General features: G+C 36.3%; 1 protein-coding gene across 5 annotated transcripts in view; it reads right to left on the bottom strand.

The window, feature by feature from the left end:
- Positions 1 to 25,329, bottom strand: part of AMOTL1 (angiomotin like 1) — a 244,964-nt gene that overhangs the window by 31,926 nt on the left and 187,709 nt on the right. For all 5 annotated transcript variants that reach the window (XM_031961026.1, XM_031961030.1, XM_031961028.1 and 2 more), the window contains one exon: positions 3,657 to 3,802. In XM_031961026.1, the coding sequence (XP_031816886.1) occupies positions 3,657 to 3,802 (146 nt within the window). The remainder of the gene's footprint in view (positions 1 to 3,656; positions 3,803 to 25,329) is intronic.

Below are 25,329 nucleotides of genomic sequence, written 5' to 3'. Positions count from 1 at the left end.
AGTCACTTTAACACCAATTGCCTCAGCAAAAAAAAAAAAAAAAAATCTAAGGAAGGTAAAGAAATTTTCATTGGAGAAAAAGAAAAATCAGGGAAGGCTTCATGGAGGAAGTAGAATCTGAGATGCAACTGTAAGGAGAGATTTCAATAAACAGAGATATAGGGGGAACACAAATAGACTGTGTTTGAAAGAAAATAAGCATCGAGACAATGGTCATTACTATGCTTAAAAGTATTATTCTTTCTTAGGGTTTTTTTTTTTTTTTTTTTTGGTCAAGATCTAAGATTTCATTGGAGGAGTGACCTCTCCAATTGAAACATTGCAGATTACAGCAATTCATCCATAATTTATAGTTTTGAACTGCTTGGAAAACTGAGAAGTTAAGGACTTGGTCATACCTAATACATATGAGAAGATAAGATCTTTCCTCTACCCATTTTTCTACACTACTGCTCAAAAGTTACAGTAATTGGCATTCAGATTTTAAAGATCCAGAGGCCAGGGAATATACCCTTGTTCCTAGTGTTGTTCGGAAGTTAGCACAAGATCTAATTAAGTCTTTAATAATGACATTGCTTTAAGGCAACATCTGATTTCTGGAGAGCACCTTTACCAAAGGGTCCAAAACATTTTAAAGACAATGATGCTAACCTCTCAGGAAGGAAATGGGGAAGCTTCATGTTTAAGAAATAAATAAAACTGATAAGTGGCGAGACTAAGGCTCAGAGAGTGTAAAGTTAAGGCAAATGCATCACAAGTTCTCATCAAGAATGGTGCTTGCAGTAAGACAGGGCATCTAAACTCCCACTGCCCTTCTGTAACCACCAGAGCCTATTTCCTCTCATGCAGCAGATTAGTTAATCACCATAAATTGCAGGCATATCTATCCCGGGAATTAGTTGATACTCAAAATCAGGCTGAGATGGCTACACAAAACCAGCCCTGAGAAACCAGATGCTATTTCCTGTCATTCGGCACCTGGCCACGGAGATGCCTGGGGCCAATTCAGAGTATAAATTCAAGCTGTTCTGACCTCCTCATGTTTGTACATGCAAGTGATTTATGGGCTCCCTGCTATGTGAGGATTCTGCAAACCAGCAGTTGGATCCTGAGAGAGATCCTGCTCTCAGCAAGCCTTCCCTGACAGGGGCTGCTGGAGAGGTGAGAGATATTCCTGACCTTTCAGAGAAGCACTGGGACAGGAGCTCTACGGTCTGCTCTCAATCTGCTTTACACGTTATTTTTCATCCTATTCTCTCCCCGTGCTTCTGGGTTACTGAGAACTATGAGTTTAGGCCTTGGGAATGAGAAACTATTGGAGTTAAGGAACACAACAGGATTAAAATGGGAGCCAGATTGTGGTTACTCTGTTACTGATTAAAAAAATTTCTGAGAAGATATACTTGGATATACTTGGTACCATGGATGTTTTAGATGTCACCCTAGAAGAGAAAGAGGCATCATGTAAGAGCTAACTATGATAGTACCAAAAAAGGAGCCAAACAAAGCACTTCATATTTAAATCCAGATTAAGTAAGCTGGATTCTTCATATATAAAAGGAAGAGGTTATATATACAGTTGAATTCTCTTGCTCTAAATTTATTTTATAATCTCTAAAGTCCATTCTAATTCTAAATTTTATGATCCCAATAATAACCCACTTTCATCATGCTTTACAATTTACAAAGTACTTTCCCCAACTTGTCCCAGTATTATTCCCATTTTACAGATGAAGCAGCTGAGCCTCAAAAATTATAAATGGTTTCCAAAGGGTTACACTGTTAATAAATGACAAGCCAGCCCTTGAACTCAGGACTTGTAAAAATAAGACTAATGCTCAAGGCTAATTTCAGAAAGACTTGGAAAGACATATATGAACTGATACTAAGCGAAGTGAACAGCACCAGGAGAACATTGTACACAGTAACAGCAACGTTTTGTGATGATCATCTGTGAGGAATTTGGTTCTTTTCAACAATGAAATGATTCAAGGCAATTCCAGTAGACTTGTGATGGAAAGAGCCATCCACATTCAGAGAGAAAACTAAAAAGACTGAATGTGGATTAAAGCATAATATTTTAAGCTTCTGTTGTTGTTATTTGCTTATTTTTTCCCCTTTTGATCTGATATTTTTGCATAGCATGACAAATATGGAAATATGTTTAGAAAAATTGCACATGTTTAACCTGTATTGAATTGCTTGCTGTCTTAGGGAGGCGGAAGGAGAGAAAGAAAAATTTGGAACACAAAGTTTTGCAAAGGTGAATGTTGAAAACTATCTTTGCATGTATTTGGAAAAATGAAATACTATTAAAAAATGACCAACACTCATTCTATTATAACAAATAGTTTCTCTATAGCCCAATCATGGCAATAATTTATATAGTACCCAACTCTAAGAGGCTCACAACTAGCTTAAAAATAGAAGTCTGGGCTAAAATATTCTGTAAACTACATATGATTTAAGGATTCAAAATGGGGTCTAGAAGGGGCCTCAGTGGCAAGCTAATCTGACCTCACCTATTAGAGATGAGGAAATTGAGACTTGGTAAGTCAATGAATTGTCCATATTCCTAAAACTATTAAGTTTCACAAGTAAGATCTGAATCCAAGTCTTCTTGATTACCACCTTTAACTGCTGCATCATTGCCTTTCAGTGAGTATCTTGCCTTGAATAATAACTCCTAGAGTGACGTTCTTCCCAACTTGTTCCCTACTTTTTTTTTTCCTACAAGTACACCTTTGCAACAGAAGACTCTGAACTGTTGCTTCTTCTATAAGAAAGGCTCCATGTCTTCAAGAGTGACATTCACTGTGAGAAAGCATCTAGGGGCAGAGCTACAAGAGCCTCAGGTATAATGCCATTGAAAGTCTAGACTTCCATCTTCCTACTTCCTCTTTCTATCTTTCCTTTCTCCTCTCTGATTCCCCAGCTAGGGCCTCAGGAAGAAATCATTCCAACCCCACCCAGCTAGGTTTAAAGGAACAGTATTAGTTAAAAAAAATTTTTTTTAAACCCAATAAAGTTTGGTTCTTTAGAAAATGTCAAGAACATGATGCTTGAGAAGGGGTCAGAATTTCCTGGATCATAGTCCTGGGAATGACTGGGCCAAACCCCCAAAATTGGATAGGGTTCTGCTTCTGCTGCACACTGTACTCTTTCATCTGATTCTCTCCCCCTCCCCAAATGTCTCCTCTTCCCCACCCCTTTTCTTCTTAAGACATTTGTCTTATTCTGTGTAATTTGAATGAGATTGAAGTCCAAAAGACACAGCAATTGCATATTTCCCAAATTTATTCCAAGGCTGTTTTCTCTTTGCAAGTCCTGATGATTTCCTGGCCCCATGCTCATTTCCAGCTGGACACTCAACAACTTCTTAGTTCTCATGTTAAAGGTTTTAGGCTCATTAAAACTTGCAATCACAGCTGCCTTTTACAGTCCTCTGGCTCAGAGCTATATAAACTCAATTTGTATTATTATTATTTGGGTTTTTTCCCCACTTACCATCTCTCCCTCCTTCCAACAGCTTCAAAAATGGCACCAATGAAAGACTGGAGCTGAATTGACTAGATGAAGAGAGCCAAGTTGGAGGTTCTCTTGGCTCAACCTTTCCCAACCTCCCCTCCTCCAACTGGAGTCATTGAAGGTCTCACCTCTTCTTCCAATTTGACAACTTTGCCTTGAGCATTGTTCAGAGCCTGGTCCAGGATCTCAATATGCCTTCGCTGATCCTCACTAGCAGTACGTGCTGCAGCCAACTCCATCTCTAACTTCTCCTTTTCCTTCAAGTACTCTTTGTCTGGAACGGAGACAAGAACAAAATTGTCCATCATAACCAAGCTCTCACTTGGGGTCCCTGACAGTCTAATTTTTGTCTAGGTATTTAAAAAAATAGAAGAAATATAAAGCAGCAGAGGGTTGGATTACCCACCATATTTCCTTTTGGTTAATATTGGTGATATGTGTGAGAAGAAGCACAGCCAAGTATTTCTGGAGAGAATGAAAGACTTAGAGTCCTGGATTAAAATTTGGCCTCAGACATTTACTAATTGTGTGATCCTGACAAGTCACTTAACCTCTTTGTGCCTCAGTTTCTTCATGTGTAAAACAGGGATAATAACCTTATCCTATAGGGTTGTTTTAAGGCTCAAATGAGTTAACATATGCACAACATTTTGCAAACCACAAAGCATTATATAAATGAAAGTTATTATCATTGCAAAACCACCACTAATGCAGGATTTTATAGGTTTCAGAGATGCACAGTTTGCAAAGAGCTATTTGATCTTTACTTAAAATATATGCTCGTATAATCAATCTATAAGTATTCATTAGGCACGTACTATCTGCCTAGTATGGTGCTAGGGACTGGGTGTTCAAAGGCAAAAACGAAACAGGTACTTTTTCAAGGGGTTTACATTCTATGGGGAGGAAGGAGAGATAAATATAAATAAGTATAAAGAAATACATAAATACAAAATTTTTAAGGAGTCACTCGCAGTTGTGGAGATCAGGAAAGAGTTTACATGGAAGACGGAAGATGGAAGATGACACCTAAGTTGAGCTCTGAAAAAAGCTATGAATTATAAAAGGCAAAGGTGAGAAATGGTATATTCAGGGAGGGGGAACAATCAAGTAGTAGAGTGTAATAGACATAGGAATGAAGACAAAAATCTGAGTTCAGAACTATCTCTGACATATGCTAGTTTTGTGACCATGGACAGGGCACTGACTTTCTAAGACTCTATATAAATGGCAGAATTGCTGATCTATGGTAAAGGGCACTACTACTCATGAAGCCTCTTGTCTACAAGGGTGTGACTCATTTTGAAAATACCTTTGGGTAGGAGTTACCATACCAGAAACTGGTTATACTCATAAAATCACTGATCTATATATCCAAACATATGTATACATTCATGTGTGTGTGTGTGTGTGTGTGTGTATGTATACGTATTTGTATGTGTGTATATGTATACATGTATATATATGCATACATATATGAGAATTTTAACATTAAAAACACTTTTACAATACTACCTTACTCAATTCATAACAATCCTATAAGAAAAGTGGGTCAGGCATTATTATTCCCATGTATATGTGAGAGTTTTAGGGTCAAATAACATCTTGTTAAAATTTATACAGTATGTTGATGTTTGCAAAGTGTGTTTCTCACAACAACCCTGTCAAGGATGAAAGGAAAGAATCATTATCCACATTTTGCAGGTGAGGAAATTAAGGCTCTGAAATATTAAGTGACTTGCCACACCATCATCTTCTTCTCCCAGTCATTTTTAAACTTTCCTCCCACATATAGGGAGCCTTCCAAGTCTTATTGATTATACTTCTGCAATATATTCTGAATCAACTGTTTTTTCTGGGATAATTACAGTTTACCAATTCATCTGCCTTATTCCATGCATCCCTTGCAAAGGGGACACGTGACAGGGAAAATGGTATAAATGTTTTCTCAGTTCATTTAATCCTTTTTTATATTGACATAAGTTGTATTTGGTTCATGTTCTCAGTTTTAGATGGGAAATTATCTGAAGCACTTGTTTATTTAACTAATGCTATCAAGTAGCCAGGTAAATAATTTCTTCTCATTCTGTGCATGTGGAAGCCTAGAATAATTGATAAATTTCTAAACTGAGTGTCATGAAGATCCAGATTTCAATCCCACTTCTTATACTTACTAGCTACACGACTACAGGTGAGTCATTTAACTTCTCTGAGACATGGTTAGCTCTCCAAGATTACAAACCATACTTGGCAAGTCATCTGTCTCCAATGGAAGGACTTTCTGCTCTAGTTAAATCACAGGTCCTTTGTGTATTGTACAGTGTAAGGAGCCAGGATATAAAAGTGCTCCCCCACCCCTTAATCTTTGGAAGATCTTATAATCTCTTTAAGCAAACAATATATTGATAAAACAAATAAATAAAAAGGACATAAGAAACAGACAATATTTTCTAGGGAATTCCTAAGGAATAGCTCTTGGATTTGGTGTTAGCCTTAAGTCCACTAAAGCTTTAGTCTAGACTGTAGAGCAGGGGTCCTCAAACTACGGCCCATGGGCCAGATGCAGCAGCTGAAGATGATTATCCCCCTCACCCAGGGCTATGAAGTTTCTTTATTTAAAGGCCCACAAAACAAAGTTTTGGTTTTTACTATAGTCCTGCCCTCCAACAGTCTGAGGGACAGTGAACTGGCCCCCTATTTAAAAAGTTTGAGGACCCCTGCTCTAGAGCCTCACATAGTATATGCCAGAGCAGCATAAACTCTGGCAGGGTGGCAGTCTCAGTAATGGGCTATTCTCTGAAGTGCAACTTAGACAAAGTCACAAAAATTAATCATTAGGTTGATCAGAGGCTGATGAATTTTTTTAGCCACATCAAGTCTGGAAGACTGTCTCCTAAGTTAGGGGAGAACTGTGGTCTGAAGTGGCAGAAAGAGCACTTAACGCTGGTAAAATTAAAGAAGGGGATATCATGGAAGATAGGGGATTAAATTTGGAGACTGGAAGACTCCTGAGTTTAAATTCCACTGTTATTGGCTGTGTGACCATGACAAAGTCATTTCATCTCTCTGAGCCTCATTTCCTTATCTGTAAAATAAGGATAATAATATTTATAATACTACTACATGGGATTTTGTGAGGTCCTTAGGGAATAATCTATGTAAAGCACTTTGCCAACTTCATCACACTAATTAAATGTCAGCTGCTATTATCTATGATTATTACTGCAGAGCCTACTGAAATAATAGATATGTAAATTTAAATAGTTGCCATGCTCCCTAATAATAATGGTATCCCTTAAAAACAAAATCTGACATGTCCAGATCTTGCCCCTGAATAGTGCACCTGTTATGATCCCATCAAACTCTAGTGAGATGAATGCTTACTTTTCTCTTCCTTCATTTCAATGGCAATTTATCTGATACTTCTGGGTTCCCAGCCCAAAGCCCCTTGGCCTAATGTACATACTGGACATAAAAAAAAAGGTCAGCTATAGGGAACCCACAGGTTTTGGTATCAATCTCTATGTCACTGAATCCAACCTCTACATCCCTCTTTTTCCCTCCTATGGAAAGTCACTGAAGTCTGAGAAATAACTCCATGGGCCTGGACAGCATCTCTTCTGGCCAGGTGCCCGATGGCCTTGTCAAGCTCTGGAGTGCATCCAGACCTCACCAACCAAGCATCCCTGTCAATGAGTCTTTGGCATTTCATCCCAGCTAGCTTTGTGCCCAGTTGAGCAGAAAGTTCTTTTTTAACTGACTGCCCAGTCTGGAATGAAGGGGCCATGGGAATGGGTGAGCTTGAACTTAAAATGTCATAATTACAGCTGAAACTCAAGAAGGACAACAATAAAGGCTCCCCTTTTCTTAGGTGAGTATCACTATTACTATCATGATGTGTCACTGATAGGTGGTTCTAATTAACAATTATGATGAGTTAATGATAATAGCAGCTCACTTTTACATGGTGCTTTGGGGTTTTGCAAAACATTTTCTACATGTAACTCAATTGATCTTCAACATAACTCTGAAGTAATGAATGCTATTAATATCCCCATTTTATAGAAGTAAAGATTGAGATTCACTAAGGTGAAGCAATTTCCCAGGGTCCCAAGGGCTAATAAGTATCTGAGTTTACTACAAAACCAATTCTATTTCTGAGAGACTTTTCCAATTTAATTCCCTTAATATATTATTTTTTCAATGAAGTTTTTAAACTTCAACATTGAGCATCAATACAAACAACTAATCTTGTTCACTAATTTAATTAAGCACATAAAGTATCCTACACTATTTCAGATATTCCCTCTAAGTTCCCATTAGGATTTTCTATTGATGCTTTCTCATTCACTTCTCTTCATATGATCATAGTTAGCATTTACTCTAGCCCTTTGAAGATAATGGGAATGTTGAGCCTAGAAAAATGGAGAAGGATGCCATATAACAGCTATCTTAAAACACTAACAATACTAACATGAAGGATAGGGATTAGACTTGGACTTGAAGGCATTGGAGAAATTACAAACAGAAGGAATTGACAAGGAAGAACTTCCCGACATTAGAGCTGCCCAAAAATGGAATGGTCTACCTTTAGGTAGTGAATTCTCTTCCCCAAGGGTATTCAGGTTGTAACTGAATGATTATTTTTCTGGGATATGGCAGAGAGAATGTTTCTTCAGCATAGCGGTCTTTGATGGCCTCTTAAACCACTGAAATTCTAAGACTTTTTAAATAAAAAGAATAAAATATAATATGGGAATCGTGTCTCTTCAGGGATAAAGGACTTAGTCTGCTCCACATGTCTCTGAGAAAGAAAAGGGTCAAAACTATTTTTATATTATTGTTAGGAAGCTTTAAATTTCTGATATGGTAAACCACAATAGGGAATTTTTAAGAGTGTAAGGGTCCAACAATCAAAAAGTTTGAGGGTCCAACAATCAAAAAGTTTGAGATATGTTACTATTGCAACACCATCTTCTGCAAGACTCCTTATCCAGTTCCTCAACTGCTGAAGCCTTCCTTCCCAAACTACTTTATCTTTATGAGTCTTTATTAACTATACATTTATATTTTATCTATTTTTACATGGATTTGTCTTCTCCATTAGGTTGTCAGCTTCTTGTGAGTAGGAGCAGTTTCATACTTTGTTTTTCCTCATTCTTGGTTCCTCAGTGTCTATCACAGTTATTAGCATATAAAAAGGGCTTACTTAATAAATTGCTGATTGCTGATTGATTCATGCTTCTGATAGGGGTATGGACTAGGCAGCCTTCAACTCCTCCAAGATAAAATGACTGTCATACCAGGATGACATTAGCTATGACATCTACAAGGACATGACTAGCTGGCCTACATTTTTGGTTCCTCCCCTCACAGTTTCAGAGCTAACAGCTGGGGAGTCAGAAGAGACCAGGTTGTAACCCTGCTGTTTTCAAGTAGGCATTAATTACTGAGCCTTTCATCAGAGCTTTGACCCTTGACAAGATGTGGTTTCTGATGAGTTGTTCCAAAAGCACTTTGGGTCAGAGGAACCCAAATCTTCAGAGGCTGCTGCCAGCCTTATCAAAGGATGACTAAATCCCTGGAATGCTTGGTGGGTAATAAGATAGGCTTTATTCCCTGTGCTCATTCTGATGCAACCTGAGAGCCAACCCACAGCAGACAGCTTCTCTAGGGCCCTAGATCTTTCCAAGGGAATGCTCAGTATTTTTTTTTAAAAGCAGGAATGAAAATGGATCCAAAGTGCTGTTACCCTGGGGCCCCTATGAATGCCCACATCTCAAATGCCAGCATGACTGTGCAGGCAGCAAGTCTTGTCACTCACACAGTCTTGTAAAGCATTGTAATGTACTCCACACTCAGGTCCCTGGCTGGAGAGGTCTACTTATCATATGTCATAAAACCACAGATTTAGAGTTAGAACAGTTCTTGTTTAGAGGTCATCCCTCCAAACCTCTCATTACACAGATAAGTAAACTGAGGCTGAGATTTGCTGAAATTTAAGTGACTTGGCCAGGGTTGACACAGTTGTCAAAGATAGGAGTTAAAGACTGGGCAACAAATTTTAAACATTTTTACATGCTAGTTTCCAAGCCTGTCAAACTAACTGGCCACTTTACTGGGATGAAGGAATATTTATGGTGTTCTAAGCACAATCAGGCTATAAGGACCTTCAAAAACCTTACCAGAGAAGAGGCCAAGGGCTAAAAAAGGAGCAAGAGAGCAGGGCCATCAGGTCACTAATGGTGGGGATATATTTGCTGACAGGTTCCTCACCATCCAAGACTCATTGCCAAGGCAAAAGCTGTAGTATAAGTAAGGCTTAAAAAATGGAAGTATAGCATTGATCGCAAAAGGTATAATAGGAAGGGAAATAAAAGAACAATGAGGTCTTGATTTTGCAATTTCTTTTTTCTTTCTATTCAAATAGTTAATATCATTGATACACATCTAGAAAGGACTTCAGGAGAGCTTCATTTTATGGACAGGGAAACTGAAGAAGAGAAGTGAAATGGTTTGTTCACACGGACAGTAAGTCATTCTGGATCTTCAAGGTGCGCAATCTATATGACCTGGGGAAGTCACTCCTTGTCTACAGGCACCTGTTTCTTTATGTGCAAAATGCAGGGACTGGATTAGAAGCCTTCTGGTGTCCCTTTCAGGTTTTCATCTCTGAACTTATGCTCTAACTGTCCTTTCTTTTAGTTTTTACTCCTGTCACCATCATCCAAAAAGTAGGGTAGAGAAATTAGGATTCACAGAGATGCAGCATAATACAAAAGAATATGGTTGTCAATGAGTTTAGATACTTCCTTTAGCATTAGTCACCTTAAACTAGTCATTTAATCTCCTTCAAGGGATGTTCATCAGTTGGGAAATGGATAAGCAAGCTGTGGTATATGATTGTGATGGGATATATTTGGACTGTAAAAAAACAAAGAAGATGATTTCAGGAAAACCTGGGAAGACTTGTATGAACTAATTCAAAGTGAAGTAAGCAGGACCAAGAGAGCATTAATATTGTAATGATGAACAACTAAAAAAGATTTAGCTTCTCTGATCAAGACAATAATCCATGATATTTCCAAAGAACTCAGAGTGAAAAATAGTAACTATATCCAGAGAGAGAACTGATAAACAGAGTACAGACTGAAGCATGTTTTTTTCACTTACCTTATTTCACTTGCCTTTTTTTTTTAACAACATGGCTAATACAGACATATGTTTTGCATGATTTCACATGAATAGTTAATATCATATTAGCTACCTTCTCAATGAGTGAGTGAGAGACTGGGAGAAGGCAAAGAACTCAAAATGTCTGGAACTCCAAATTTTTAAAAAATGCTAAAATATACTATATTTTTAAAAATTGAAAAAACCCTCCCTCAGTTTCCTCATTTATAAAACTGTAGTTGGTTTCACTTTGTAATACTTTGAGCCTAATATGGGTAATCCAAGAAAACTGGTAAATTTCCCACAATCTTGTTTGGAAAACAGCCTGGCAGAAACTAGATATAAACCAGTATTCACACCATATGCCAAGATACATTGCATCATTTAGACATAAGGGTAATATTATAAATAAGGAATAATGGAAAAATTATCACTATGATCTATTAAAAAAAAAGGGAAAAATACATGGTGAAGCAAGGAACAGACAGAATTGCAGATAATAAAATAAATACTTTTGGTACTTTAAGACATTTTTGTCCCCCAAAAATGACTGCAACAAAAATTAGAAAGGAAGCAGATAAATGGACAAAACATCTTTGTCACAATTTTCTCTGATATAAGTCTAATTTCTAAAATATATAAGGAACAGTTTCAAATTGATAAGAATAGGTCATTCTAAAATTGATAAGTGGTCAATGGATTTGAACAGATAGTTTTGAAAGAAGAAATCTAAATTGTCAATAGCTATATGAAAAAAAATCACTTATAACTACAGGCTTGATCTCCATCAACAGGCTTGATAAATTTGTCCAAAGATAGAAAATGACAAATGCTGGAGGGGCTACGGGAAAATAGGCACACATATATTTTTAGTAGATGTGGGAACTGGTCCAATCATTCTAAAAAACATTTGGAAACATACCCCCAAAGTCACCAATTATACATACCCTTTGAAGTAGGGAATATCCACTAAGCCTCAAATAGATAAAAATAGAAAAGGATCCATATATACAAAAATATTTAGAAAAAGCTCTTTTTATAGTAGCAAAGAACAGGAAATTAAATGAATGTGAATCAATTGAGAAAGGAATAACAGACTTTGCTATATGTATGAAATGGAATACTATTATGCCATTAGAAAAGATGAACCTGGGTTTAGATACTTCCTTTAGCATTAGTCACCTTAAACTAGTCATTTAATCTCATTCAAGGAATTTTTAGAGAAACCTGGAGAGATTTGTATGAACTAACCAAAATGAAGTGAACAAAATAATTTATATAATATCAGCACTATATAAAAAAACAACTTTCGAAAGATTTAAGAACTCTCATCAATGCAATGCCGAATCAGAGGATAGTGCAAGATGTAAAATGATATATAATGGAATAAAGGGATTTGTTTTGCTTTACTATGTCTATTTGTTGTAGTATGAGGGAAAGAAAAAAATTTTGGGTCACTGAAAAAGTAAAATTGAACTTAAAAATATTACACTTGTTTGTTGTTTGTAACAGAATACAAGAAACCAAAACTTCAAGGCCATTAAGATTCATTGCCTAAAACAAGCCTAGTTCTAAAAAGTACATGTACAAATTACCACTAAGAACATTTTTTCAGATTTTGCTGCCATTTATATACTTCATTCACTAAATTTTTTGACTGGATTTCCCTGATGTCTTGTATCCTAAGCTGTTAAAAAGATGTTGGAAGAATATGCATTCTGGGATCATAACTACATTTTATTGGGATTAATAAGAGATCAGTAATACAATCAAGCTCATTAAATAGTTTCTGTTTATTTCTGTGAAGGAGAATTGGGAGGATAAGAGGGGAACTGGGAAGAAGAACGAATAGATGAGAATAGATAAGGTAGGAAGGTGGCATTAAAGTCACTTCAATATTTATAAAACTCAGTCTGGTATAGTGGTACATGTCTATAATCCTACCACTAGGAGAGTCTAAGGCTAGTGAATCACTTGAGCTCTGGAGATCTGAGCTGCAGTTGGGCTAAAGTCAATTAGGTTTTCATCTCTGGCATGGGGATTCCATCAGGCGGTCTAAGAAAGGTGTGAACTAGTCCAGATGGGAGACAAATTAAGTAAAACTTCAATAGTGGGAATTGGCTACATTTACATACTGGGAGACATAGGAAGACCCAAATAATAAATTAGTCAATAAACATGTATCTTCCATGTGCTAGGCAGGGGCAGCTAAAAGGTCAGTGAATAGAGGGCTGGGCTTGGAGTCAGGAAGATTTGTGTTTCTGAATTCAAATCTGAATTTCTGAGCTCTAACACTTAGTAGCTGTGTAACTTGGGCAAGTGATTTAAACCTGTTTGCCTCAATTTTTCCTCATTTATAAGGTGAGCTAACAAAGGAAATGGCAAAGCCCTTCAGTATGTTTGCTAAGAAAACTCCAAATGGATTCACAAAGAGTTGGACTTACCTAAACAACAAAGTAAGTGCCTTCTTTGTGCTAAGCACTGGAGACATTAAAAAAGGTGAAAGATAGTTGTTGCTCTCAAAAAGCCACATTTTCAAAACAAACAACAACCAAAAATAAACATCCCTCAAAATATTTACAAAACCTTTAGGGATCCTGCAGTATCAAAATACAGCAGAAACAGATTTATAAGTTCAGTGGAAAGAGGTCCATTGGTTCTTGAGTCAGGATACTTTGGTTCAGATATCACCTCTGATGCTTACTACCTGTGTGGCTTTCAATAACTCACTTAACCTTCCCAAGACTAAGCTTCCCAATAAACTGGGAAAATATTTTTACAGTCAAAGGTTCTGATAAAGGCCTCATTTCCAAAATATATAGAGAATTAACTCTAATTTATAAAAAATCAAGCCATTCTCCAATTGAAAAATGGTCAAAGGATATGAACAGACAATTCTCAGATGAAGAAATTGAAACTATTTCTAGTCATATGAAAAGATGCTCCAAGTCATTATTAATCAGAGAAATGCAAATTAAGACAACTCTAAGATACCACTACACACCTGTCAGATTGGCTAAGATGACAGGAAAAAATAATGATGATTTGTTGGAGGGGATGCTGGAAAACTGGGACATTGATGCATTGTTGGTGGAGTTGTGAATGAATCCAACCATTTTGGAGAGTAGTTTGGAACTGTGTTCAAAAAGCTGTCAAACTGTGCATACCCTTTGATCCAGCAGTGTTACTACTGGGATTATATCCCAAAGTGATACTAAAGAAGGGAAAGGGACCTGTATGTACACGAATGTTTGTGGCAGCCCTTTTTGTAGTGGCTAAAAACTGGAAACTGAATGGATGTCCATCAGTTGGAGAATGGCTGAATAAATTGTGGTATATGAATATTATGGAATATTACTGTTCTGTAAGAAATGACCAACAGGATGATTTCAGAAAGGCCTGGAGAGACTTACACGAATTGATGCTGAGTGAAATGAGCAGGACCAGGAGATCATTATATACTTCAACAACAATACTATATGATGACCAGTTCTGATGGACCAGGCCATCCTCAGCAACGAGATCAACCAAATCATTTCTAATGGAGCAGTAATGAACTGAACTAGCTATGCCCAGAAAAAGAACTCTGGGAGATGACTAAAAACCATTACATTGAATTCCCAATCCCTATATTTATGCACACCTGCATTTTTTATTTCCTTCACAAGCTAATTGTACAATATTTCAGAGTCTGATTCTTTTTGTACAGCAAAATAACGTTTTGGTCATGTATACTTATTGTGTATCTAATTTATATTTTAATATATTTAACATCTACTGGTCATCCTGCCATCTAGGGGAGGGGGTGGGGGGGGGGGGTAAGAGATGAAAAATTGGAACAAGAGGTTTGGCAATTGTTAATGCTGTAAAGTTACCCATGTATATATCCTGTAAATAAAAGGCTATTTAAAAAAAAAAAAAAAAAGACTAAGCTTCCTTAACTGTAAAATGAGAAGTGAATTTGATTGATCTCTGCAGTACCATTCAGAGCAATTATATTATTCATTGATTTATCTTATGCAAAATTGCCTTCACTGAACAAGGGACCAAATGCAGCTACGTAAGAGGACAACAAAAAGTATTTTAAATGGCCACCTTCAGTAATCCAGAATGGGAAAACTAATTCAAGTTCTTAGTCATTTGTGTTTTTTTAAAAACGCTGACAATCTGTCCTGGGTAAGAGGTTCTTATGGTTCCTCAAAAAGATCTTTAACTTTGGTATTCCCAGACCTATAAAATAGGTTGCCATGGTTTCTCCAGGCATCTCAAGACTGGGTTGTGAGTAAATAGGCCCATTAACATATACAGAAATAATCCTGTAAGGCCCTTAAAGGGCTGAGGCAGTGAATTGTTTTTGAAATGAGTTTTTTTTTTTTAATAAAAATAACAGCTCTTTATTTTTCATATACATTAAAGATATTTTCAACATTCACCCTTGCAAAACTTGTCTTCCAAATTTTTCTCCCTCCCCTCTCCCTCCTCTCCTCCCCCACATAGCAAGCAATCCAATATAGATTTAAACATGTCAATTCTTCTAAAAATTCTTAAAAAAGAAAATTTTAAAAAGAGGTTTAGACAATGAAAAAAGTATTAGAGATCTTGTAGAAATAGCTTTAAAAAAAAAAAAAAGTACATGGGGAACCACTTGGAAAAGGTAAGTCAATCTGGAGACAGATAAATTAACCACATCTAGACTATTCTCCATTGAAATGATTAAGATTTTTTTCCTGAAGCATGATTCAGATATGTTGAAAATCAACTATTGGCCAAATTAGTAATTATTCTCTTTTATTTTCAATAGTACATAAAGTATGATTGTGAATTGTAATGGGGAAGAGAACATGTGAGCCCAATGAATGTAAAGTTTCCAATGGAAAGAGTTCTGAATTTGGAGTCACAGGATATAGATTCAAACTCTGACATTGCCATCAAAAGCTTAATTTAAATCCAAGTTCTGCCACTTACTTCCTGTGAAAGCTTTGACTCCGTAGGCCTCTAATTCTACTTTTAATAAAATGAGTGAGTTGAACTAGATGACTGCTAAGGGCTCTTTCAGCTCTCTATAAATCTAGAATAACTTAATCCCTTTCATTTCATTTCAAAATCTTAACTGTTATGGAAAAAAAAAAAAAAACTATTGATACACAAAAAGTCCAAGAAATGGATTCCCCGAGTGACAGAAGATAATGATTGCTGATAAACTTTCTAATTCTGGATGCCTTGTTGTGGTAAGAATTGAAAAAGAAAATGGCCTAATTTACCCTCATGAAATATTAATCTAGGAGTGAAAGACCCTTAAAGATTCCTCCGAGAACAGAAAACCATTGCTATTTACACTCATTATAAGCCATCAAAACTCAAACAAGCAATAGATTCACTAAGAATTAGGAGAAATGATCAAACAAGATGCTTTTTAAAAAATATATTAACTAGAAAGCAACTAAAATCTAGCCACAGAATCTCACTAAAATTGAGAGGGAAAACCACATTTTGAGATGATTTGTATATATTTGATTTCTAATCAACTTTTTGTGTTTAGTGAGATGTTTTTCTTGAGGGGAGAAGTGCATGCTCTAACTTCAAGAATATAGGTAGGGAACTCAATATGTAAAAAACAAAACAAAACAAAAACCTAGAGCTTAGGAGAAAGACTAGAGCTCAATATATTGATCTGGAAATCATATTCATACAAATATAATTGAACATATGATGAGATCATCCAGTGAGATAGTATAGAAAGTGAAGCTAAATATATGTTTTTTGCTAATGTAAAAAAAAAAAATTGGATCATAGTTTAGAGCTGAAAAGAATGTCAGAAACGATATAATCCAAAGCCTTCGTAATAGAGATGGGGGAAAGAAAAAAGAAGCTAATGCTCAGAGAGCTTTCAGTGACTTGTTTTCAGTCATTTGATAAGTTATAAAGGCAGGATTTAGCCTAGATCTCTTGAACTCCAAAGCTATTCTTTCTTTTGCTGTCTTCTTTACTATCTTTTCTTAACATTAAAATACAGCCAACAAAATATTTTTAAATAGGCACTGAGAATGAATCAGGAATGAAGTCAATCTATTAAATTTAAGAAAAGGGGAAAAGTTTCTCTTCCCAGAGAACTATTCTAAAAGTTCCCTTTAAAAGCATATTATATCTGGGAAAGGAACTTGTCAAATTATGATACATCATTCTGGGCTGGATCAGAATCTTTTTTTATTTAGGGTAATTTAATCATTTTTATAGCTTGTTATTTTTCCAAACACATGCAAAGACAGGTTTCAACCTTCAACCTTGTAAAACCTTGTGTTCCACATCCAGCCATTCTGGAGAGCAATTTGGAACTATGCTCAAAAAGTTATCGAACTGTGCATATCCTTTGATCCAGCAGTTTTACTACTGGCTTATGTCCCAAAGAGATCTTAAAGAAGGGAAAGGGACCTGTATATGCAAGAATGTTTGTGGCAGCCCTCTTTGTAGTGGCCAGAAACTGGAAACTGAGTGGATGCCCATCAATTGGAGAATGTCTGAATAAATTGTGGTATATGAATATTATGGAATATTATTGTTCTGTATGAAATGAGCAGCAGGATGATTTCAGAAAGGCTTGGAGAGACTTACATGAACTGATGCTGAGTGAAATGAGCAGGATCAGGAGATCATTATATATTTCAACAACACTATATGATGATGATCAATTCTGATGGACGTGACTCTCTTCAACAATGAGATGAAACAAATCAGCTCCAATAGAACAGTAATGAATTGAACCAGCTACACCCAGTGAAAGAACTCAGGGAAATGAGTGTGAACCACCACAAAGAATCCCCAATCCCTCTATTTTTGTCCGCCCGCATTTCTGATTTCCTTCACAAGTTAATTGTACACTATTTCAAAGTCCGATTCTTTTTGTGCAACAAAATAACTGTAGGGACATGTATATATATATATACTAGTATTTAACTTATACTTTAATATATTTAACATGTTTTTGTCAACCTGCCATCTGGGGGAAGGGGTGGGGGGAAGGAGGGGAAAAATTAGAACAAAAGGTTTTGCAATGTCAGTGCTGAAAAGTTACCCATGCATACATCTTGTAAATAAAAAGCTATAATAATAAAAAAAAACCAAAACCTTGTGTTCCAAATTTTTCTCCCTTCCTCCCTCTCACCCCTCCCACAGACAGTAAGCAATTCAATATAGGTTAAATATGTGCAATTCTTCTAAACATATTTCCATAGTTATCATGTCACACAAGAAAAATCAGATCAAAAGGTGAAAAAAAAACAAGCAAACAACAACCAAAAAAAAAAAAAAAAAAGGTGAATATATTATGCTTTGATCCACATTCAGTCTCCATAATTCTCTTTCTGGATGCAGATGGCTTTTTCCATAACAAGTCTACTGGAATTGCCTTGAATCATCTCGTTATTTAAAAGAGCCAAATCCATCATAGTTGATCATCATATAATCTTTTTTTTATTGTTTACAATGTTTTGGGTTTTTTTTGTTTTGTTTTGTTTTGTTTTTTGTTTTTTTTTTGGTTCTACTCATTTCACTTAGCCTCAGTTCATGTAAGTCTTTCCAGGCTTTTCTGAAATCAGGTTATTCATCATTTCTTACCGAACAATAACATCCCATTACATTCATATACCATAACTTATTTAGGCATTTCCCAAGTGATGAGCTCAATTCTAGATTAAAATCTTAACAAAGATAAGAAGAGAACTTTGGGAACACAATTACACACATAACAGTACACCTCTCGTAATACAGTTAGGGAACCAAATGATGCGGTTAGTGGCCCTGCAGAGAGTTGTGGGAACCCCTCTTTGGTCGGTGCAAGTCCTACGTGAAAGAATTCACAAACCTGAAGAGTTTTATGTGGCAAAAATGGAAGTTTATTGTTGGATTTGAAGTCAGTTTTTGCTAGGAAACTGACTTCTTCAGTGGCAAGGTCCTGACAGAGAAATAAAGGTCCTAACAGAGAAATCCTGACAGAGAGATAAAGAGGGGTTAATACTGAGAAGAAAATGTCTTCATAGTGGGCAGGGGTCCTGGCAAGCAGCTGTGCCAAAGAGAGGTCCCTTGGCATTGCATGATTCCTGCTTTTAGGCCCCTGCAAAGAAATGAGCCCCAAATCACCCTTTAAATAGGAAACCTGAGACTGAAGTTTCAACTGAATTAAATTACTTCAGTGCTGTCACTGCCCCCAGGCCTAGATTTCCAGTAGAAATTAGTTTGAGCTAAGTGTGATCCTGGACTAATTTTCAGCTTAATAGAGGGGCAATTACTCAACAGAAATATCAGGTCCAGATCTCTCTAACTAAATGAGACCACTTAATTTTGAGCTAAGTAGAGAGTGGTCCTAGGCCAATCTTAATGAAACCACTTCACTGCTCCAAGGATGGGTCTCTGTCAGGAGAGTTTCAGGGCTCACCTCAAAAGTCAAGGACAGTTTGAAGGTTCCCCCATCACCTGTCCTAGACAGTCACAGCTTCTTCCATCTGCAATCCTGTAGATGATCCTTCATTCTTTTTTCTTTCCATTCTACTAAGCCACAATCTTTCTAAGTAAATACATACAGAATTAGTACCAGATGAAGGTTTTATTTTTAATGGTCTTAGATCATCAAAACTTACTGGATTTAAATAAAATATTCTCTTATTCCACCACTACTTGCACTAAATTTCTCTGGTTCTAGTAATATGCAGCAGTGTTTACAATACATTTTAGGGAATATATAAGGAAATAATTTATAATTAATTCCAGACTATTTAGCAAATCTATTGATTTTTTCAACATTATTTTTAGTTCTTTATATGAGAAAATTTTATATACATATGTATACATATGTGTACATATATGTACACAAATGTGTATATGTTTTTCTTTTTCATTGAATGTTTAGGAATCTTTATTTATACTGGGAAAGTGTTTTGAGATAATCTACCAGTATTTGAAAAGTATATGTCAGATGATCAACAAGCCCCTTGTATTAAAAATGACTCTGGTACCTTAAGATAGAAGCAGAATTCAGAAATAATGAATATTCAAAGGCTCTGATAAAGGACTTATTTCCAAATTATATAGAGAATTGACTTAAATTTATAAGAAACCAAGCCATTCTCCAATTGATAAATGGTCAAAGGATATGAACAGACAATTTTCAGATGAAGAAATGGAAACTATTTCTAGTCATATGAAAAGCTGCTCCAAATCACTATTGATTAGAGAAATGCAAATTAAGACAACTCTGAGATACCACTACATACCTGTAAGATTGGCTAGAATGACATGAAAAGATAATGACGAATGTTGTAGGGGATGTGGGAAAACTGAGACACTAAAGCATTGTTGGTGGAATTGTGAACATATGCAACAATTCTAGAAAGCAATTTGGAACTGTGTTCAAAAAGTTGTCAAACTGTGCATACCCTTTGATCCAGCAGTGTTACTACTGGGATTATATCCCAAAGAGTTATTAAAGAAGGTAAAGGGATCTCTATGTGCCAAAATATTTGTGACAGCCCTTTTTGTAGGGGCTAGAAACTAGAAACTGAGTGGATGCCCATCAATTGGAGAATGGCTGAATAAGTTGTGGTATATGAATTTTATGGAATATTATTGTTCTGTAAGAAACGATCAGCAGGATGATTTCAGAGAAGCCTAGAGAGACCTACATGAATTGATGCTAAGTGAAATGAACAGAACCAGAAGATCATTACACATGGCCACAATAAAATTATTCAATGATCAATTCTGATAGATGTGCCTCTCTTCAACAATGAGATGATTCAAACTAGTTCCAACTGAAGAGAGTCAGCTACACCCAGAGAGAGAACTATGGGAAAGGAGTATGCATCACAACATAGCATTTCCACTCTTTCTGTTATGGTTTGCTTTCATTTTTGTTTTCCTTCTCGGGTTTTTTTTCTTTCTTTCTAGATCCAATTTTTCTTGTGCAGCAAAGTAACTGTATAAATATGTATACATATGGTGGATTTAACATATATTTTAACATATTTAAAATGTATTGGACTACCTGCCATCTACGGGAGTGGGTAGGGAGGAGGGAAAAAGTTGGAACAGAAGGTTTTTTGCAAGGGTCAATGGTAAAAAATTATCTATGCATATATCTTGTAAATAAAAAGCTATAATAAAAAAGAAAGAAATGCTGAATGTTAATTAAAAGGATAGGAATTAAAATGATTCATCTTAAGACTTTGACCAAGATACTCTTCAATCACCAAGTATTCTCCCTAAATGACAAGTTCAAATTGATGGGAAGGAGATAAAAGGTCCAGAGATTATGCTGAATATTCCCCAAATCCTTTTCAAGGGCAAAATGATAAGTCTGGTAAAATTTGCCTTTAATGTTATTCCCCATTTACTACTTGATTACCTAAGGAGCAGACCCTGACTATGTACACTTCACTGGTCAGGTCTGTGAAACACAGGCTTATCTATGCTTCATATACTTCTTAGACTAACTCTCCTGACCTCCCTGCAACCAAATGTGCATGCTCAATTCCATTCCCTTAGGGCCCTATAGCAGTTTTATAAGGTGATAGCTAACAAACCAGATGAATAACACCTACTAAAATAGTAATGGCCAATAAAAGATTACATTACATATGACATTATTATATAATAAATAAATCTGGATTAAATTCAGGAAATCTATACACCAACTCATGGCTCTACCCATTAATTAACTGTGTGACCTTGATGAAGTAAATTTCTCCAAGCTTCAGTTATCCTCTGTAAGTGGAAAATGAAATGAGAGTTCCTTTTCTGTAACCTCTGTGTTTGCCAAATCTGTATCAGACATGTGAGATCCCAAATACTGAAAACCCCCATTCTGGCACCAAATAGGTCCAGTGTGAATTGCTGATAATCCATTTTTTTAAGTGGCTTGTTTGAATAGAAAATTAAGGGAATATGCACCCAAAGTCACACTGTTATGCCATAGTCACCTTGAGGTCGCCCTAACTGGGTCCCAGAACCCCAGACTATAATCATTCCCTCTTAAGCATTTGATGAGATAAAGGTCTTGTATTACAAGACAAAGGTCTGTTATTAGAATATCAGCAACCTCTCCAGCACCTCCCTTTATCCTATTATTCTAGGCACCTCCCCAATTAGAGTATCCCAGTCCAAGTACCTCCTCCCACTATGTCATTGAACTTGGGATTCTATAAAAGATCTTTATGTAATGACACTGGGGGGGAGGGGGGAGAATACTTTAAGATGAGAATCCTACTTAATTAATTGGTTTACTCTCCAATAAATTAATAATCAAATTGTTCTCCAATCTCTATTCTGTCTCAGTTTCGCCGGCATTACAACACCACGAACAAAAAGATAGAAGGTTTTTTTGATCAAAAATATAAAAGAAATCTCATTTCCTTTTCATTTTATCTATCTTTGCCTGGTTTCAGACTAGAAACTACCTCTGACAATAACTCACTCCCCTTTCGTTCCAAAATGGAGGTAAATGGGAACAAAGAAAAGAGTACTTGAGAATCAGAGGGCTTGGGTTCAAATTTAATCTCTGCTTGACCTGTGTGACCTTAGGCAAATGATTCAACTTCTCTGGGTCTCAGGTATTCATCTGCAAGAGAAGGAGATTAGCCTAGGATCCTTTTCAAGCTCTAGGTTGATGATGCTATCTATGAGCTATACCTATCCCCATCCTACTCCAGTGTCTTAATGATTTACTGAGAAGCTAGAACATTTCACAGCAGCCCCAAAAGTGTAACTGAATAAAAGTTACCATTAAAAAGTGAACTTGTAATAAATGCCTTTGCCATTCAAGGAGATAACTTAAAGACTCTTATAGGACAGTCTTCCCTTAATTCTTAAATTTTACACAAGCACATGATTTCTTATTATATTTGGCATCTCAGTTGTTCTCCAGCTCCCTTTATATCATCTCAGGAAAAAGTTGGATTAAATGACTGATCAAACCCAAAGAATACCAATTAATTGATTTTGTCAGCTTTTTTATTAAATGAAACTAGTTCACAAAACAAGAAACCATAAGATTATAGATCTAGAGTAAGAAGGAGCCACAGTCTCTCCCAAGAACTAACATATGAGAAAAATTTCCTTCCTTTTGCTTTTATTCATCCATATCCCTATTCCAACTATTCCCTCTCCCCAGCACTACCATCATTTTCAATTCCAATTAAGAGATATCTTTATGATTTCTTTATGGTTCACTTGTAGTAGTTTCCTCCCATTTGAACTCATCTCTACTACCCAAAGCAGACCAAACCAGAAACTTAGCTACTTAATTCTAAATCCCCTGGGACTTCAATTCCTTCATTTTCCCCCTGGGCTATTTTCTGTTGAATCACCAAAGTGTAATTATCTCCTCCACTTACTCTGAAAACCACAATCAAATCAAAATTACCAATAACTCAGGAAAAGCGATGTCAATGGATTGCTCTATGATCCCTGTAACTTTTCAAGCTATATTACCATTCTCTGGACCTACTCCCTATTTGTTAAATCCCCCTGTTAAAATGTAGCCTCCTTAACAGGAGAGACTAGTTCTTTTTTGTATTTTTATACCTAGTGTTTAGTACAGAGCTTGGCACAGGGTGCTTAATAAATGCTTTTTCATTCTTTCATATGTGAAATAGCTACTTCCTGATTCTGACTTCTCAGATAAGGTGAGGCTTCCTTAGGACTATTTAAAACCCTCTAAAGCTACCCTCACCCCTCAAAGAGTTTGTGAAATTATTCATGCCCAAGCAGGTTTTAACCAGTGTTACCCCTCATCCCTAGGATAGTACTATTATACAGCCCCGGTTCAAAAGATGAGCCAGGATATTTCTTACTTTCTCAATTAATGGGGGAGGAGGGAAGAGTTAGACAGTTTAGAATTGAAAATAAAACTTAAAAAAAGAAAAAAATGATCCATGGGTATGGGAAATCTATAACAAAGCTTCAGGGTTCTCCATATAAGCACTTATCCTGGAGATTTGTATATTTTCAGTGGGGAAATTTTTAAACTCTTGTTACAGTGATATGAAAAAGGGATTTAAAAACAAAATAAAAGCACAACACAAAAACTATAACTCATCCTAAACTTGTGGGGATAGGACCAAATGACAGCTTCTCACTCCATCAAGCCTGTATCTTTAAGCATGGAAAGGCACCATCTACTTGGAGTCACTGGAATTTTGCACTTGGATAAAAGATATGACTGTGTATAAATACAGGCCCTGCAATCTGCTGGCTCTTCTGGTTGTCATGAAGGTTTCGGGTTTCTCCATGCTGCCTGTCAAGGATGATCAAGTGGGCATAAGAAGTGACAGGCTTTGCACTACTAATTCAGCAGAGGTCTGCATTTCTTTCTGGCATTTGGTGGGACCCAGGCCCATTTCTTCCTGGTTGATGGAAAAAGAGAATTAAAATAGACACATAAGATGGGTTGGGAGGGAACATGAAATGACAAGGGTCCAAGGAAGCATTATAAAAATAATGTGGAACAAGGGAAAAGCTCTGACCTTGAATTGAGAAGATTGGGATTCAAATCTTACTTTGGATACTAATTAGATAACTAGGTTATTGAACTCCCTGAGTCTCAACTTCTTTATGTGTAAAAAGGACATATGAAGAAAGATACTATCTGCATCCATAAAAACAACTTATAGAAATGTGTATAAAATAATTTTACATATATAGATGGAGTATGTGTGAGTAGTATCTAATGGTATTCATCTCTAGAATGGGGGAAAGAAAAAAGGGAAAAAAAGAAAAAAGAAATGTACGTGATAACTTGATTATATGTTGAAAAGGAACAGCAAGTTGTACATTACAGATTTTCAGTTGCATGTGCCCCCCCAAAACAAACCTATAATCCTACAAGGATAAACAACAAAAAAAGTAGCTTGTTATAGTGGACAGAGGGAATGGCTAGATGGAGCAATAGATAAAGTGCTAGGGGTTGGAATCAGAAAAACCCAAGTTCAAAAGTGACTTTATAAACTTAACTAGCTCTGTGACCCTTAGTGAGTCACTTAGCTTATTTACCTCAAGTTACTTCAGTGGGTACAGTAATAGCACTTATCTCATGGGGATATAATTGTTGTTAAGTCATTTTCAATCATATCCAACTCTTTGTGGACCTCATTTGAAGTTTCCTTTGCAAAAATATTGGGCTGGTTGCCATTTCCTTATCAGGCTCATTTTACAGATGAGGAAATTGAGGCAAACAAGATTAAGTGACTTGTCCAGCATCACATAGCTGGTAAGTATCTGAAGCCACATTTGAATGCAGGACCCCAACTCCAGACCTAGCACTCTGTCCAATGAGCTACCTAGTTTTCCTATCAAATAAGATAATATTTGTAAAATACTTAACACATTATAAACACCATGTAAAAGCTAGCTATCATTATTATTATTATAAGCCTGGAAGTTATCATTATTATTATTATTATTATTATAGCTCAAGAAGACATAGATTCAAATTCTATCTCTGACTCATATTTGCTGTGTGATCTTGGACAAATCACTTATTTCCTCATTGCCTTAGCCAATTCTTTAAGACTATAAGCATTTAGGTGATATAATGCATAGAGCACTACAGTTGAAGTCAGGAAAATCCTGCCTCAGGTACTT

This window comes from Sarcophilus harrisii, chromosome 3 (assembly GCF_902635505.1).
Source record: "Sarcophilus harrisii chromosome 3, mSarHar1.11, whole genome shotgun sequence".
Taxonomy (NCBI): domain Eukaryota; kingdom Metazoa; phylum Chordata; class Mammalia; order Dasyuromorphia; family Dasyuridae; genus Sarcophilus; species Sarcophilus harrisii.
The sequence above is the reverse complement of the archived record's forward strand: the minus strand, read 5'-3'. Positions and strand labels throughout refer to the sequence as shown.